This window comes from Eretmochelys imbricata, chromosome 2 (genome assembly GCF_965152235.1).
Source record: "Eretmochelys imbricata isolate rEreImb1 chromosome 2, rEreImb1.hap1, whole genome shotgun sequence".
NCBI classification, from domain to species: Eukaryota; Metazoa; Chordata; order Testudines; family Cheloniidae; genus Eretmochelys; species Eretmochelys imbricata.
Window position 1 is genome coordinate 237,306,518 of NC_135573.1, and position 17,350 is coordinate 237,323,867.

The following is a 17,350-nucleotide window of genomic DNA, read 5'->3' on the forward strand; positions in this document are numbered from 1 at the left end:
CCAGGACGCCTCCTCCTCCTGGGACCTTCCCTTCCCCTCCCCCTATCCACTTCACTGTTGATCGTTTTCTTTTGTTTGACTCTCTCCTCCAGTTGTTGTCTTTTAATACAAGAACTGTGTTGGTTTGAAAGCATTCTTTATTCTATTAATTGAAAGCAAAAAGAGAACTGCAAAGCAACATAAAATTATGTTAAACCCACATATTGCATCATGTGCACCAATCACCTCCTAGCATTACAAGCACTGCACTCCTGAGCATAGCAACAAATAGTAGTGGCTTTCAGCTTCAAATTGCTGCCTCAACGCATCCCTGATCCTAACAGCCCTGGTCTCTGGCTGTTCAAACTCAGCCTCCAAGTGCTGAGCCTCTGCGGTCCAGCTCTGAGTGAAGCTTTCACTCTTCCCTTCATAAATATTATGGAACGTACAGCACACAGCATACGAATATTGTCATCAGCCAGGTCCAACTTCCCATAGAGGCAGTGCCAACGGGCTTTCAAATGGCTAAAAGCACACAACAGTCATTTTGCACTTGCTCAGCCTGTTGCTGAACAGCTCCTTGCTGCTGTCAAGTTGCCCTGTGTATGGCTTTATAAGCCACGGCATTAAGGTGTAGGCGGGGTCTCCCAGGATCACAATGGGCATTTCGACTTCCCCTACGGTGATCTTCTAGTCCAGGAAGAAAGTCCCTGCTTGCAGCTTCCTGAACAGGCCAGTGTTCCGAAAGATGCATGCGTCATGCACCTTTCCAGACCAGCCTGCGTTAATGTCTGTGAAAAGCCCACGGTAATCTACAAGCGCCTAGAGAACCATTGAGAAATACCCCTTGTGATTAATGTACTCAGCGGCTAGGCGATCTGGTGCCAGAATTGGAATTGGAATATGCATGCCACCTATTGCACCTCCGCAGTTAGGGAAGCCCATTTGTGCAAAGCCATCTACAATGTCACGCACATTGCCCAGAGTCACAATCTTTCGGAGCAGGATGCAATTAACAGTCCTGCACACTTCCATCAACACAAGTCCAACAGTAGACTGTCCCACTCCAAAATGATTTGCGACCAATCGGTAGCAGTCTGGAGTAGCCAGCTTCCACAATGCAATCACCACGCACTTCTCCAATGGCAGGGCAGCTCTCATTCTCATGTCCTTGCACCACAGGGCTGGGGCGAGCTCATCACACAGTCCGATCAACGTGGCTTTCCTTATGCAAAAGTTCTGCCGCCACTCCTCGTCAACCCAGATGTGCATCACGATGTGATCCCACCACTCAGTGCTTTTTTCCCAAGCCCAAAGGCAGAGCTCCTCCGTGAATGCCACAAGCAATCTCGTGTCGTAGTTACTACATGTGGTGAGATCAACGTCGCACTCCTCTTGCCTTTGTAGTTTAAGGAACAACTCCACTGCCACTCGTGACGTGTTGATTAGAGCGAGCAGTATGCTGGTGAACAGCTCAGGATCTATTCCTGCAGCCCAAGGAGGCAGGGCGTGCAATACATAAACCATTGAAAGATGGCACCAAATGCCGACGGAAGCACAGGGATTGCTGGGATTAGAAGAAATGCATCACGGGTCATTGGGACAGGACCTCGGATGCCCCACGACCCCCTCTGCCTTCCCACAAGTCTTAGCAGCAGAAGAGAAAGAGGTGCTCTGTGGGATAGCTGCTCAGAGTGCACCACTCCAAGTGCCAACAAGCTATTGCGCAGACAGCCAACAGTGTTTACACACAACAGCAGTTTCCCTTCAGCGCTCTCTGAACGGCACTATAATTCTGCCAGTGTAGACATGACCTAAGTAAGGGCTTGTGCAGGACATGGGGGAGTGAAGAGGTTTGCTTTCATTATTAGGTGTTTTAGCTGGCTAATTGCTTGTATGAAATTGCCTTCCCTACCTTAAAGGCAAATTTGGGCCCAAGTGCTATTTGATCCCATTAAACAGCACACTAATTAGGGATCTCATTCTCACAGTTTGGAGCAGCTCAGATTCTATTACATCTCACAACATAGAATTCATGTTTACATAGTGGGGTGGAGAAAGAGTGTTCGCTCACCAGGGACTAGCACAGACAAAAGAACTCTACATTCTGATGTAAGTCAAAGAGCTGGTGTACTAGAAGCAAAATGACAGCAGTGTGTATCTGGTCAGGGGCTGGAAGGGTTATATTAAAACCAGGATAGAAACTCCCAAAAAACCTAAAACATCTTCCTATCCTGCAAACAGTAGCTGCCATCCCTGCACAGAAAGGGTGGAAGAATAATCCCTTCCTCCAGAACCTCGAGTAAAGAGTTGCACTTTAAACCTTGAAGTGCTAAACAAATTGTATCTGGCCCAAAGTCAAAAATTATTTCAGCAGTAAGACACAGATGGCATAATCATTCTTATTAATACATTTCTTGGGTTTGTGGGGACAACTAAGCTTTTGCCATTAATCATAATTATGAATGGGTGCTTTGAACTTCATGTGTATAAAATATTACAATACATGTGCTTTAGAAAAAGCCACGCATTTTAATATTGAGGAATTAATTTTTCATACCTTTTTCCAAGCCATTTTATTTATTCACAGATTCATTATGTTCCCCTCACCACCACCTCTCGATACATTTATTTCATTTAAGTAATAAAGTAAGCCACACTGTTTATATCAGATACCAACAGTCACCCATCACTCCACTGCCTGTCTCTGCTCACTACTTGAAATACTCTGAACACTAGAAAATATTTGGCCAAATACCAGTAAATGACCTTAAGTGGTGCTCTGAAGGTCAGCAAAGGCAGGTGAACAAAAGCAAGAAAGTACCAAAGCAGAAGATCCTTCACAGCAAACACTCTATAACTAGTCCTCCAGAATTCAAAGCTAGAGATCAACATGGGCAAACTAGCTGGCCTCAACTGTCATGCTAGTGGAATGTGGTATATTAGGGGAGGGAGGGGAACAAATTCCTGAAATCCAGCAAGAGCAGTAGGAGCCAGAGGAAGGAAAGAAGGAAAAAGGTTAATTTTAATTTTATGTGTAGAAAATCTGGATTAGTAGCAAAAAAATTATCTCTGCTCCGTAAAATCCAGTTAGACTTGTAACCAAATGCAACTCCTCATGCATTCTGGAATCCCCTCTTTTCACAATACTCCCATTTCTTATTGTGTATTCAAAGGAAAGAGCACAAGGTTAAGAGACAGGAATTCCAAAGTTCTAATTCTGGCTTGTCACTGACTTAGTGTGTCTTTGGGCAAAATGACTCACTTTACCTTGCTTATCTTGCTGCTTCAGTTTCCCCTACTCTAAAATGGGGATCAAAAAATACTTATTTAGTGCACAGGGCTGCTATAAAGATTAGTTGGGATTGATACACCTTTGAACATACAATATTTAGTATTATTAGTACATAGGATCAAAGAAATGTAGAGCTGGAAGGGACCTCAGAGATCATCTAGTCTGTCCCCCTACACTGAAGCACAATTAAGTATATCTTTTCTAGACCAACCCTGGACAGATGTGCCTCTAACCTGTTCTTAAGAGTCTCTGATGAGGGGGAATCACATCTCCCTAAGTATGCTGCTCCAGTGCTTAACTATCCTTAGAGCTGGAAAGTATTTTTATAATCTCTAACCTAATCTCTCTTGCCACAAACAAAATCAATTACTTCTTGTCCTACCCTGGGTGGACATGGAAAACACTTCACAACTACCTTGTGCATATTCAGAGACTTATGTCATCAGTCCTCTTCACAACTACCTTTTGCGTATTCAGAGATTTAGGTCCCCCTCAGTGTTCTCTTCTCTCGACTAAACATGTCTAATTCTTGCAACCTTTCCTCATAAGTAAATTTCCTCAAAATATCTTATTTTTGTTACTCTCTTCTAGACTCTCTCCAATTTGTTCACATCTTTCTTAAAGAGTGGTGCTCAAAACTGAACACATTACTCCAGCTGAGGTCTCATCAATGCTAAGGAGAGTGGAACAACTACTCCCCATGTTTTACATACAACACTCTTGTTAATACATCCCAGAACAACATTTGGCTCTTTCTCAACAGCACCATACTGCTGACTCAGATTGATTTTTGGATCCACTATAACCCGTGGACCCTTTGCAGCAGTAATGGTGCTTAGCTAGTTATTCCCCATTTTGTATTTGGGCATTTGATTTTTCCTTCCTAAAAGTGTCAGCAAGATGGAACTTAAGCCTCTGTCTACGTTCAAGATACTTCAGTATTGTTGAAAAGAGTAAAAATCTGGAAGGCTAGGTGAAAAAATGTTTATAACTGTATTGCCACCGCATAAACTCAGTGATGGACACTGAACCTTTATGTGAGATAGCGGGGGGGGGGGGGGTAACGGACCTGACAACTAATTTATTTTTTTAAGAGAAAAATCAAAACTAAATAGTTTGTGTTCAGAAATAACTCCACTCATATCTGTAACTCAAACAGAGAACAGCCTAGACCTTTTCACACACTGAACCATGTAACATGATTTAATTCCTTTTTCTAAAAAAAAGCACAAAAACACCCAAGAGGAGACAGTGACTGAAAAGAAATTGCTCCGATGAATACATAATCGGAAGGATTTTATTTTTTTAACTGTGATGTTTAGTGTATTTACATTAAGTAAGGGGAGAAGAGGTTAAACTTAAAAGTGTGTTTGATTAGATTATTGTAATTAATTATCTTTCTGTAGATAAAGATTGTAAACTTCACAAGTAAGACAAGGGGGGAACATATAGTCCTTTTAAGCTTGCGTACCTGTGTCACTTCCAGATCCAGTTGATAAAGCTGGCATGATTTAGTCTACAGACTATCACACTAGAAAGTTAGAATAGTGCTCCACAGCCAGAAGGCAGCAGTTAATTTCAGTTCAGCTGCCTGCAGCCAAGTTTTCTACAAAGATTTATGCAATCTCCAAGATTCCCCTAGAAAGAACAGAAATATAATCTTACAATAAAGAACACTGTTAAACCATAAATTATTGCAGCTTAAGTACATCAAAAAAAATTAAAACTTGATCTGAGTGGCTAGAGATCTCTTTGAAATACTCTCCTAGTGACCAAGTCAAATCATTATTGCTAAAGGAGCTTTTGATTTAATTTGATGCTTTCAATTAAAACAAGAGAGTACATCGTTTTTATATTCAAACTATTAAGACTTTTTCCAAGATGAAGCAAGTTTGTTGTCTTCAGTCCAGTCTTTAATCCTATGCTGCTGTAAAAATCATTTATTTCCTTCACTAAAATTACACATTTTAACCCTACAATGTCAAATATTTTTGAAATAATAGGGCTATTTTTTCCAAAACAGTAAATACTTTAAATTGCTCACAGTTTATGACTACTTTACCAGAAGAACCTGTTTATTCTAACAGGTTTCAGAGTAGCAGCCGTGTTAGTCTGTATTCGCAAAAAGAAAAGGAGTACTTGTAATTGGTTAGTCTCTAAGGTGCCACAAGTACTCCTTTTCTTTATTCTAACACTAATTCATATAAGGCCTCCACTTAACTTCCGATTCCATCATATCTCGTCAATTCATTTAGAATCTGAAGTAAAACCTGTGTTTACTGCCTGGTGCATAGCTCCAAACTTCAAGTGAAATTGTACAAATAATACTGTGTGGGGCAGGTCCTCAACAGGTATAAATGGTCATAGCTCCACTGACTTCAATGTAACTGTGACTATTTACACCAGCTGAGGATCTGACCCTGTATATTTACTGCTAGAAAGTCATACTGATAATGTATTTTTTTAATTACTGCTGATTTAAACTTTTAGCCTATTTCTGATCAGTTCTTTCAGAAAAATAGAGAACCATTATGAGAGTGATGTAATTGAAATGAAAACCAAGATTTAAATACAAAAAACTATGTTAAAATAAGATTGAATTTCTTTTTCGCTGATTTGTATTACAGAGGTAAGACTGCTAGTGTTAACTCATAGTGGAGCAGACCAAGGTGGGGACAGAGAGATTTGAAGTCAAGATTATATTTTCTCTAGATTCTGGAAAATAAGTTATCTAAGAAAAAAAATCAGAACGGCTCCAATTTTTCATAAGAATCTATATACAGGAAAGATGTTTTTTGTTTTTGTTTTAAAAATAACCACACTATTAAACAGAATGGTTCTCTTTTACAGTTATCCTGGTACTGACGGTGCATAGTCCGGACACACTTGTATACACACATTCTTATCAAGGTTAAAGCAAAAGTGCCATAACCTTTGGGAACTGTTCAATATTTTGTCCTCCACACATGAAAAGACGCTCTAAAAGTATTATAATTTATCATGGACTGTGTGTCAGATTTTATTTAATAAATTATAATCCATTTTTAGTTACAAGGCAGGGTTGCCAATATGCTCCAAACTGAACTTGTTATAAAAATAAGTGTTTAAAAAAATTTAAGTTCACCAAAAGCAAAGTTTTATATGCTACCTTTCAGACTTCAGTGATTTTGTTTGTTTGTTTAAATTACACATACAGGGTAAAGTCCCAAGAACTTGTTTTAAACCGTAAAGGCTCACAAGCTTACTGCACCAGCAGAAACATCCACTTTTTGGTAAATACAATGGATTTTTAAGAATATAAAAAATAAAGATCTAGTATTTTACTTGAATTACTTGAAATAAGTTTTCACTAAATGATGCATCAACTTCCAAACAAATATATTGGATTAATAGCTAACAAAGGCATTATTTTCAAGTCAATGACAATTCCATTAATTCATACCAAATGCAAAATTTGAAACAGAGAAAAGAAAGGTTAGCACTCAAGGACGACAAAGATTTCCTTATGATGCTAGAGTTACAGAACATCTATATGCAAGTGAAGCCAAACGTCAGTTTAGAAAAAAAAAATACTGACATCTACGCCAAGGACACACTGTACAAATTAAGAAAAAGCACAGATTCAATTTTTACTTTTTTATACATATAAGTTTCATAAAGGAAGATATAAGTTCTAAACTCAGTTATGATCCCCCAATCAGCAAATGACTAACCTTATCTGAAGGATGTCAGCTATCTGATAGAGAACAGGATTTTCAGTTTGCATGAGCTTATTGAACTTGTTAAAAATACAAGCAATAGCTCATATCATTATCACATACCTCTGATTTATGTGCAACTTAAAGATTTTGTCTCATGTCAAAAAATGAATGTGGTAAACATTTCAAAGGCATTTTCATCAACAAATGCACGCATTATTACTAATTAAACCTGCAGATACCTCAAGAAAATTGCTAACATAAACTTAAAAATTCTGTTGAACTACACGCACTCCATATATTAAAAGTCTGGATGTCATTCTTCATTTTCTTTATTTCATGGTAAAACATTCAATATTAAAAAAAATTAAACTGCCTTATTATTTAAGAAATGTATATATGGCATAAAGTTATTCCCTCCAGAACCTATATATATATTAATGAAAAATAAATGACCTGATGAAATCCTTACCAGTAAAATGCTTAATATTTTGTTGGAGCGGAATAAGGGGTTCCCCCCCCCAAAAAAAAACTTGCAAATTAAGCTACATTTTTGCACTGATGATGTTATTTTCTTTGGCTGAATTTATTTAAAATGCTTTGGAAGTTTTTGTCAGAATCCAGACATAAGTATTGCTGACTGCTGTATGGAATCAATTTGCTGCAACACAGAAATACCAGCTGTTACAGTATGTCCTGAGAGGGATTACCGAATATTCTTAAATTGAAGTTCAATCCATCTTTCCATAAAAATTAGAACCAAAAGCCAGGAACGTAACAGCAGTATCAAGTGCACCTGAGGCATTTACAATACCCAACAGGACTGTTACAACCAGCCTTTAAAAAGGGCTTATTTTTGAAATTTCATTATTCCAGTTGTACCTTGCTTCTATATATCACACTGTATCAGATTCTTCTGGCATCTACCATGTGGAAACAGTGAAATATGTGAAGTCCTGTGATATGTTGTTGAATTTCCACCAGGCCCTTAGTCACCTCTCAGGCTCCTATAGTACTTGTGACATCTAGTGGTTACATGGAGAAGTGCATTCATTTACATAACAATGATATTTGTTGTGAGTACAAAAGACAACTCTATTCCTGGACAAACAAAAATGTTTTCTTCCTCTTTATAAAAAGGGTTACATAATGTTACATTCAGAAGCTATGATGCAATTTTTAAAGACAAAAACCCTACTTTGACTGTACTAAAATAATGGCATTTCTACTTTCATATTTTCTTATTGTAATTATGTTAATACGGGTTTCCATTATGATCCCTCTATTTCTAGGGTTTTCCAGTTACAAAGAATTTAAGTATTTAAAGGTTTTGTCCTACCTTTAAATTAATCTTACACATCATACAAGCATGTTCACCAGTCTAGAAGCTTTATTTAATTAGGTCCACCCACCAGCGTCACAAACATATGCCTACTAACTTATCTTGGCACTAAATCCTCTGGTTATAAATGGCCAGAAGTGTATCACAAGCCTCCAGGGAACAACTTCCAAAGCTGAATAATCCTAGAATTATAGTTCTCTGAGGAAATAGAAGTACATACTGTAAATACAGATGTAAGAAAAGAACAGAGGACCCCTATGGATTGATAGATACTGTAAAACCAACCAACAGACAAGAAGGGAAAAATGATCCTACTCTCATTCACTCATTCACATCCAGTTTGGAGGCACTGGGAAGACTGAGCCAGGCGCAGTAAGAGAAAAGGAAGGAGGAATGAGATTGGAAACTTTTACAAGGAAAGGTAGCCTTTTGCTGAAGTGGCTGTCTCCAAGGAGACCTATGTTTTGTACTTTTTTTGAATGAAGAGATTATTCTGGCACTACCACATGTATCTTACCCTAAAATTCTCCATCTTTCCATGATCTAAAGAGCTGGCAGACTGGGACTCAAATATGCCTTTCTATGGCAAGCTCAGTCAACCAGAAAATGGTGACGTGACCTAAGAGGATCTCTTTTTCTTCTCGTCTTGTGGCCCGCATAAAATTGTAGAGCATTTGATTTGTGAAAGTTGCTGTTCTGCTGAGTTGTTCAATGAATTTTCACAATTTAGTGAGTATAAATGGATTTTCTTTGCATTTTTAAGTTAGAAGAAAGAAGTATCTTAACTAATGAACTGAAGGATAGATTTTAAGATATGAAAGTGTGAAACCTGACAATTGTTATACGACAACTCTGCCAAGGAAAACAACAAAGCAGGTTTTTGTTCCACAGGATTCCTACTTAATTAATCTAAAGAGTGCTACTATTATGAGGAATATGATCTTGATTTCCAGAAATTAGAAAGGTATGCCTGCAAATGGTATTTGAAGCACCAGATTGATATTTCACGTGGAGACAGGAAAATTTGAAAGCCATTCAGTCTTGTTCATTGTGAAACCTCAGCTAATTGAAGTATGCTGAATGACTATGGACATGGATAAAGGTCTCCAAGCCTATTCAGCACAGGAAATTGCCAGAGGAGATTTCCTGGAAAGAGGAGAGCTGGCCTTCGGTGGATAAAATCTGGACTGAAAGTGGTAGTCTCCTCTTTTGGAAGTTGTAACTATGAGATATATTGACTTTTCTGAGGAAATTTCTACCTCATAAGTAGTTGAGTTCCAGTGGAATTTACAGACCAATATTGGCTTCTCATGTAGGACTTGTAGCCCCAGGAACATGTACACTGGCACTGTCAACAGGAACTAATGGAATGTTTCTGGAACTTCTACTCAGATTAAAGAGTACACAGATGAGGTATGACCTGAAGTCAGATCCGTAGCAAGGAGAAATGTGTGACACACTGACTCAGGATACCATGAAAAATAAAAACAACTGAACCTTGTTATGTAAATACAGTGTTACACAAAAAATATGGATCTCTATAGTGCCTACCCATTTTACAAGAAATGCACTGAGGCACAGAATGATCTTCCTAAATTTGAATACCACATTAACGGAAGAACTATAATGCCTTGAAATTCTTCTACTTTTGGCTCTAAACATTCCCTCCTGATAGTAGAATACTGAAGACTTTTGTATAATTTGGGGGATATCTGATCAGTATTTTTTATTTTATTTTTTTTGTTTGGGTTATATAATTTCTTGAAAAAAAGAAAAGGAGTACTTGTGGCACCTTAGAGACTAACCAATTTATTTGAGCGTAAGCTTTCGTGAGCTACAGCTCACTTCAGGGGCTTTAGCTGTAACCACATTAACTAACCAGCTTTGAGAATACCAGCTGAGAATTCTTAGTCCAGCTGAAGAGTCCAATTAATATTTTTAACTAGCACACTCCACTGATTGATCTTTAATTTAGATGAGTGTGTGGGGATTTCTTTAAGGACTAATCAAGATGAAGTAATCACACATCTGAACTTTTTGTAACTCATAGCATAGCCTAGTAGCTGAAATTTCCCCTCTTAGGAAACCCATGCCAACCCTGCATTTTTCCCCCTAGGGTTTCATAATCAGAAAAGGAACAACATTTTTATCCCTTTATAGTTCCAGGGAATCTTTGCCACCAAAGGCGGAAAAGGTGAAGATCACAAAGGCTACCAATATTCTTCAAGGAGAGATAGGATATGGGTGAAGACAGGTAAAACATTGAGAAATATAAGACATCAGATGCTGATGAGACATTCTAAGAAAAAATGTTTAGCTACATTGCCATCTCAAGAAATAGATAAACTCCTTCTCTTGAGGAGTTCAGCTGCTCCACAGCTGCACAAGAGTTAATCAGTGCAACTGAGGATGCATAAAGGATGTTTAATTAACACAGAGGTCAGATAAACCTCATCCTTACAATCCTTCCATTGGTTTCAGAGTAGCAGCCATGTTAGTCTGTATTCACAAAAAGACAAGGAATACTTGTGGCACCTTAGAGACTAACAAATTTATTTAAGCATAAGCTTTCGTGAGCTACAGCTCAATTCAGCCCTCATCTACCTCTTTGACAGCACCCAAGCTATCCACTAACATTAGCTATCCACTAACATCCTCATCCCATCTGGTCTCCATGTCTTACATGATGTCCCTGTGCAAGGAGCACCATTCTACAGCCTGTTCTCCAAGGCACCATCCTCTCAATAAAATCTTTCCTAAACACTCACTTTTGTAGTATTGCTTATAAATAGTGAGTTTTCTCTAGTATAAAACCGGTGAATATACAAAAGGATGTAACAAAGAGGCATAAATATCTTAATTGTGCAGCTGAGCAATATTATTGCAACCCTGTAATATTGCTTCATCCTGCACAATTAAGACTATTTATAACCCCTCTTATGTCAAGAGTCCTTTGTATATTCTTTGGGGCAGGCACCCTGGCTTTAATATCTTAGGTTCTTTACAGATACTCCTAAGCTAACATATTTTGGGACACTCAAAATAATATGTAAGTGAAAGCATAAGTTTCCAAACAATGAAGTACTTTGCATATCATGCAAGGTAAAACCTAGACCACTCGGTCTGGTATGTATAAATCTTTAATTTCTAGCCATTTTCCCCTGCCCTAGGATTGCCAGGTGTCCAGTTTTCAGCTAGAAAGTACAGTCAAAAGGGGACCTGTGCAGTGTCCGGTCACTACTGTTGACCAGACACCAAAAGTCTGGTTACTACAGTAAGCGCAATAAGCCTCCACTGCTGCGAGGGAGGGAAGAGCAGCTGCTGCTGGAGGAGGCGGGATCCTGACAACGCATGGTGTTTGAGGAGCAGGGCCAACGGCCAGGCTCACCACCTGTGACAGCCCGTTCCTCCTTCTCAGCCTCTCAGAGCCCTGGCTCTCCAGCCCCTCACTCCTGGGATCAACCCTCTCCCCTTCGCTACATCCTGCTGTGCCCCAATTGGGCAGGCTGGCAGGCTCCGTGTCAGCTCCTCCAAGCACTACTCCGAAGGCAGCACATGAGTCCAGAGAGAGGGTAGAGTGAACGACGACGGAGGGAGGGAGCGACAGTGGTGGAAAGAAGCAAGTGATGGGGGGGGGGGAGGCAGGGGTGCAGTGTCCAGCTTTGAAAAACTGAAAAGTTGGCAGCCCTACCCTGCCCTTTCCTCAAAGCAAACTTTGCACTTGTAGAAGACACTGGATACTGAAGATTTAGAACTCTGTTTCATACAGGCTGAGCACCTACTGTTACTATTGACTTCCACAGGAGTTGTGGGTACTCAGCAGGTCTGAAAAAAATATCAGGCCTTTAATTTAATTAAAAAAAGAGGTTCATCATCCGTTAGAGACGTCTTTATTTTGTTAAAAGCTGCCCCACCCTGCCTTTCGCCTCCAACTTCATTCCCCTTCGAATGAGTTATCTCATCTCTAATGGATGATCAGAAAAGGAAAGAACTGTTTAACTCCACTGTTCCTCCAGCAGTGATATATGGAACAGAAAACTGGTCAACAACGAACGCGGAGGAAGAAAAATTCGCTGTCTCCCAGAGAGCAATGGAAAGGCAAATGTTTAAGATATCTCTCCGTGATCATATACCGAACGAGGTGACCAGAAGGCAAACAGAGGTGCCCAATGTAGTGCAGGCTATGTACGATGCAAAGCAAAGATGGGCGGGTCATGTAGTCTGCAGGCAAGACAATAGGTGGACAACCTATTGTTGTCAGTGACTGGATTCTCGGAGACCACAAGCAACCACAAGGCAGACCAAAAAAGTGCTGTGTCAATCCCATGACAAAAGTCTTTGGCCAGAAATGGAAAGAACTTGCTTGCAACAAAATAGAATGATGTGGCGTTGACCTGCGCTCATGGAGGGATGGATAAGGACAAGCTGGACAAAGGTGACAAAAAAGAGGTACATCATAGGCAATGGTATAAAATTTCTATAGCACTGCTCTGTCAGTATGCCTCAACTTTAATCTGGACAGTGCACTTGTAGGGATAAGATAATGTTGTTTCCATGACTAGTCAGTCGTTGGCTCCTCTACTCACACTGCCACAGGTGTTTTAATTTATATAGACATTTACCTATTCACTAAAAACTGGACTGACACATACACCTCCCTTCATATAGGCTACTGAATCTGTGTCAAATAGTGGAATTTTTTTAACCTTTTTAAACCTATAATCCAGAGTGAAAGACTGGTTCCTAAACCCCTCCTGTCCCTCTTTTATGGATTTGTGAAATACATAGAATCTGAATTTACTTTTGGTAGTTAAATATATTACTAGGGCTAACTTCATGGTAACCCACTGCCTCCGCCAATCATTTAGAAAAAAGAAAATAACTCAGTGCTGCATAAATTGAATGCTGAGGGTCTGATGGGAGCCCTACCGGAGATGTCAATAGTCTTCAGATATGGCCCTTAGTGAACACTGTGGCAAATAAAGATACTGCTCACTGTGTTCAATAGGCTACATGAAAGTTTAGCAGCTATACAGGAGGTGACCTAAGTTAAAATTGTCCTAAAAATAAGTTTTTGTTTCTTATATATTAAAACCAAACTAATTTTCCTCTCCAACACAGTCAGTTATCAGACCTTTGCTACCTTAAATTATGGTTTCAGAGTAACAGCCATGTTAGTCTGTATTCGCAAAAAGAAAAGGAGTACTTGTGGCACCTTAGAGACTAACCAACTTATTTGAGCATAAGCTTTCGTGAGCTACAGCTCACTTCATCGGATGCATACTGTGGAAAGTGTAGAAGATCTTTTTAAACACAGCAATATTGTTAACCTATCCAACTATACTCTTAGCCCAGCAGAAGCAGCTGTCCTATCTCGGGGCCTCTCCTTCTGCCCCTCCACCCCCACAAACATGATACAGTTCTGTGGTGACCTAGAATCCTATTTTCGACGTCTCCGACTCAAGGAATATTTCCAACATACCTCTGAACAACATATTAATCCACAGAGACCTCCCTACCAACACTACAAAAAGAAGGATTCTAGGTGGACTCCTCCTGAAGGTCGAAACAGCAGACTGGACTTCTACATATAGTGCTTCCGCCAACGTGCACGGGCTGAAATTGTGGAAAAGCAGCATCACTTGCCCCATAACCTCAGCCGTGCAGAACACAATGCCATCCACAGCCTCAGAAACTACTCTGACATCATGATCAAAAAGGCTGACAAAGGAGGTGCTGTTGTCATCATGAATAGGTCAGAATATGAACAAGAGGCTGCTCAGCAGCTCTCCAACACCACTTTCTACAAGCCATTACCCTCTGATCCCACTGAGAGAGTTACCAAAAGAAACTCCCTGAAAAAGCACAAGAACAAATCCGCACAGACACACCCCTGGAACCCTGACCTGGGATATTCTATCTACTACCCAAGATCCATAAACCTGGAAATCCTGGGCACCCTATCATCTCAGGCATTGGCACCCTGACAGCAGGATTGTCTGGCTATGTAGACTCCCTCCTCAGGCCCTACGCTACCAGCACTCCCAGCTACCTTCGAGACACCACTGACTTCCTGAGGAAACTACAATCCATCGGTGATCTTCCTGATAACACCATCCTGGCCACTATGGATGTAGAAGCCCTCTACACCAACATTCCACACAAAGATGGACTACAAGCTGTCAAGAACATTATCCCCGATAATGTCACGGCTAACCTGGTGGCTGAACTTTGTGACTTTGTCCTTACCCATAACTATTTTACATTTGGGGACAATGTATACCTTCAAATCAGCGGCACTGCTATGGGTACCCGCATGGCCCCACAGTATGCCAACATTTTTATGGCTGACTTAGAACAACGCTTCCTCAACTCTCGTCCCCTAACACCCCTACTCTACTTGCGCTATATTGATGACATCTTCATCATCTGGACCCATGCAAAAGAAGCCCTTGAGGAATTCCACCATGATTTTAACAATTTCCATCCCACCATCAACCTCAGCCTGGTCCAGTCCACACAAGAGATCCACTTCCTGGACACTACAGTGCTAATAAGCGATGGTCACATAAACACCACCCTATACCAGAAATCTACTGACCGCTATTCCTACCTACATGCCTCCAGCTTTCACCCTGACCACACCAAACGATCCATCGTCTACAGCCAAGCTCTGCGATACAACCGCATTTGCTCCAACCCCTCAGACAGAGACAAACACCTACAAGATCTCTATCAAGCATTCTTACGACTACAATACTCACCTGCGGAAGTGAAGAAACAGATTGATAGAGCCAGAGAGTTCCCAGAAGTCACCTACTACAGGACAGGCCCAACAAAGAAAATAACAGAACACCACTAGCCGCCACCTTCAGCCCCCAACTAAAACCCCTCCAACACATTATTAAGGATCTACAACCTTTCCTGAAGGATGACCCAACACTCTCACAAATCTTGGGAGACAGGCCAGTCCTTGCCTACAGACAGCCCCCCAATCTGAAACCAATACTCACCAGCAACCACATACCACACAACAGAACCACTAACCCAGGAACCTATCCTTGCAACAAAGCCCGTTGCCAACTGTGCCCACATATCTATTCAGGGGACACCATCACAGGGCCTAATAACATCAGCCACACTATCAGAGGCTCGTTCACCTGCACATCCACCAATGTGATATATGCCATCATGTGCCAGCAATGCCCCTCTGCCATTTTCACTGGTCAAACTGGACAGTCTCTACGTAAAAGAATAAATGGACACAAATCAGATGTCAAGAATTATAACATTCATAAACCAGTCGGAGAACACTTCAATCTCTCTGGACACGCGATTACAGACATGAAAGTTGCTATATTACAACAAAAAAACTTCAAATCCAGACTCCAGCGAGAAACTGCTGAATTGGAATTCATTTGCAAATTGGATACAATTAACTTAGGCTTGAATAGAGACTGGGAGTGGCTAAGTCATTATGCAAGGTAACCTATTTCCCCTTGTTTTTTCCTAAACCCCCTCCCCCACCCCCAGACGTTCTTGTTAAACCCTGGATTTGTGCTGGAAATGGCCCACCTTGATTATCATACACATTGTAAGGAGAGTGATCACTTTACATAAGCTATTACCAGCAGGAGAGTGGGGTGGGGGGAGGTATTTTTTCATGCTTTGTGTGTATAAAAAGATCTTCTACACTTTCCACAGTATGCATCCAATGAAATGAGCTGTAGCTCACAAAAGCTTATGCTCAAATAAATTGGTTAGTCTCTAAGGTGCCACAAGTACTCCTTTAAATTATGGTCAAGTTGCAAATGAAAATAAGTTGGTTAACAGCACCACATAGCAAGAGATACTAATGCAAACATTAGCAAAGGTGTTTGCTTGCTTCAATCTCCTCCCCATCTCTCAAATCAAAAATCTACACCAGGTTTGTCCAAATTAAGATTTTTATCTCAATGTTGAAATTAAAGTACTTTAAAAAAATTCCTTCATCTATGTACAGTATGGCTGTAACTAATTTAAAACATAAAAATAGCACGTCACCTACTGTATTACAGAACTTAAGTGTGGTGAACATTGCACGTAGGTCTAAGACCATATCGATTATAGCCTCCCCTCTTTTTCACATACACCTAGTTTTCAAACTCACTGTTACTTATTCAGTTAAGCCTGCCATATTTGGTTTCTGGTGAATTTTGCTTTTGTTGGGAAATGGAAGTGGAAAACTGAATAAAATCCTGTAAGCAATTTGAGTTTTTAGGGGAGGAAAGTATATTTTAATATTAAACTCTCTCTCTCCCTACTGTAAAAAAATTCTAGCTGCAATTTTCATTTTTAAAAAACTGTGCTACAGCAAGAGTGTCGGAAGTTTAAAATTTGCATGGACAATCTTAAATGAAAGCTAGAGGCTTTAGCTTGGTTTGAAAAACCTGTCTTGATTTAATGACGATAATTAGCAGTGTCTTCAGCATGCACAACAATATACTTCCTTAAGTCTACAGGTGCACAGAAAACAGATCTCCTGTGCATGAACATACAGTTAGCGATAGTAAGCATGCGCTTGTTCATTCCAGGCACTTACAAACTTTGGAAGCCAAATTCACTCTGTGGCACTGTTTAACTTTTGTTCATTTTCTTTTTGAAAATATGGGTTGAATAACTGGGGAGGGACACACAGTTTCTATCTTCTGTATGCTGAGCACATTGCACACGAGGAACTCCTTGCATTCCTCCATTCTCCCCATGTTCCACTCTCCCATACCCCTTATTTCGGAGTCCCTGTCATAAGCCCATGCCATTTCCCTCTTTGGCTATATAAATCTCAGGCTTTACCTTCAATAACTTCTTCTTCGGGGCAACCTTATTCATTAATAACCATTCAACTAATAAAGAAATTGATTAGTCTCTAAGGTGCCACAAGTACTCCTTTTCTTTTTGCGAATACAGATTAACATGGCTGTTACTCTGAAACCTGTCATTAGAACCTCAGTTACGGAAACCTTGGGAATGTAGGTTGTTCATAACTCTGAAATGTTC

General features: G+C 40.1%; 1 protein-coding gene across 1 annotated transcript in view; it reads right to left on the bottom strand.

Moving 5' to 3' along the window:
* The window catches only part of MPP7 (MAGUK p55 scaffold protein 7), a 424,011-nt gene that overhangs the window by 250,084 nt on the left and 156,577 nt on the right, over window positions 1–17,350 (bottom strand). Inside the window, exon 3 of the mRNA XM_077808266.1 lies at window positions 4,746–4,912. Within this exon, the coding sequence (XP_077664392.1) occupies window positions 4,746–4,782 (37 nt within the window). The 5' untranslated portion in view covers window positions 4,783–4,912. The remainder of the gene's footprint in view (window positions 1–4,745; window positions 4,913–17,350) is intronic.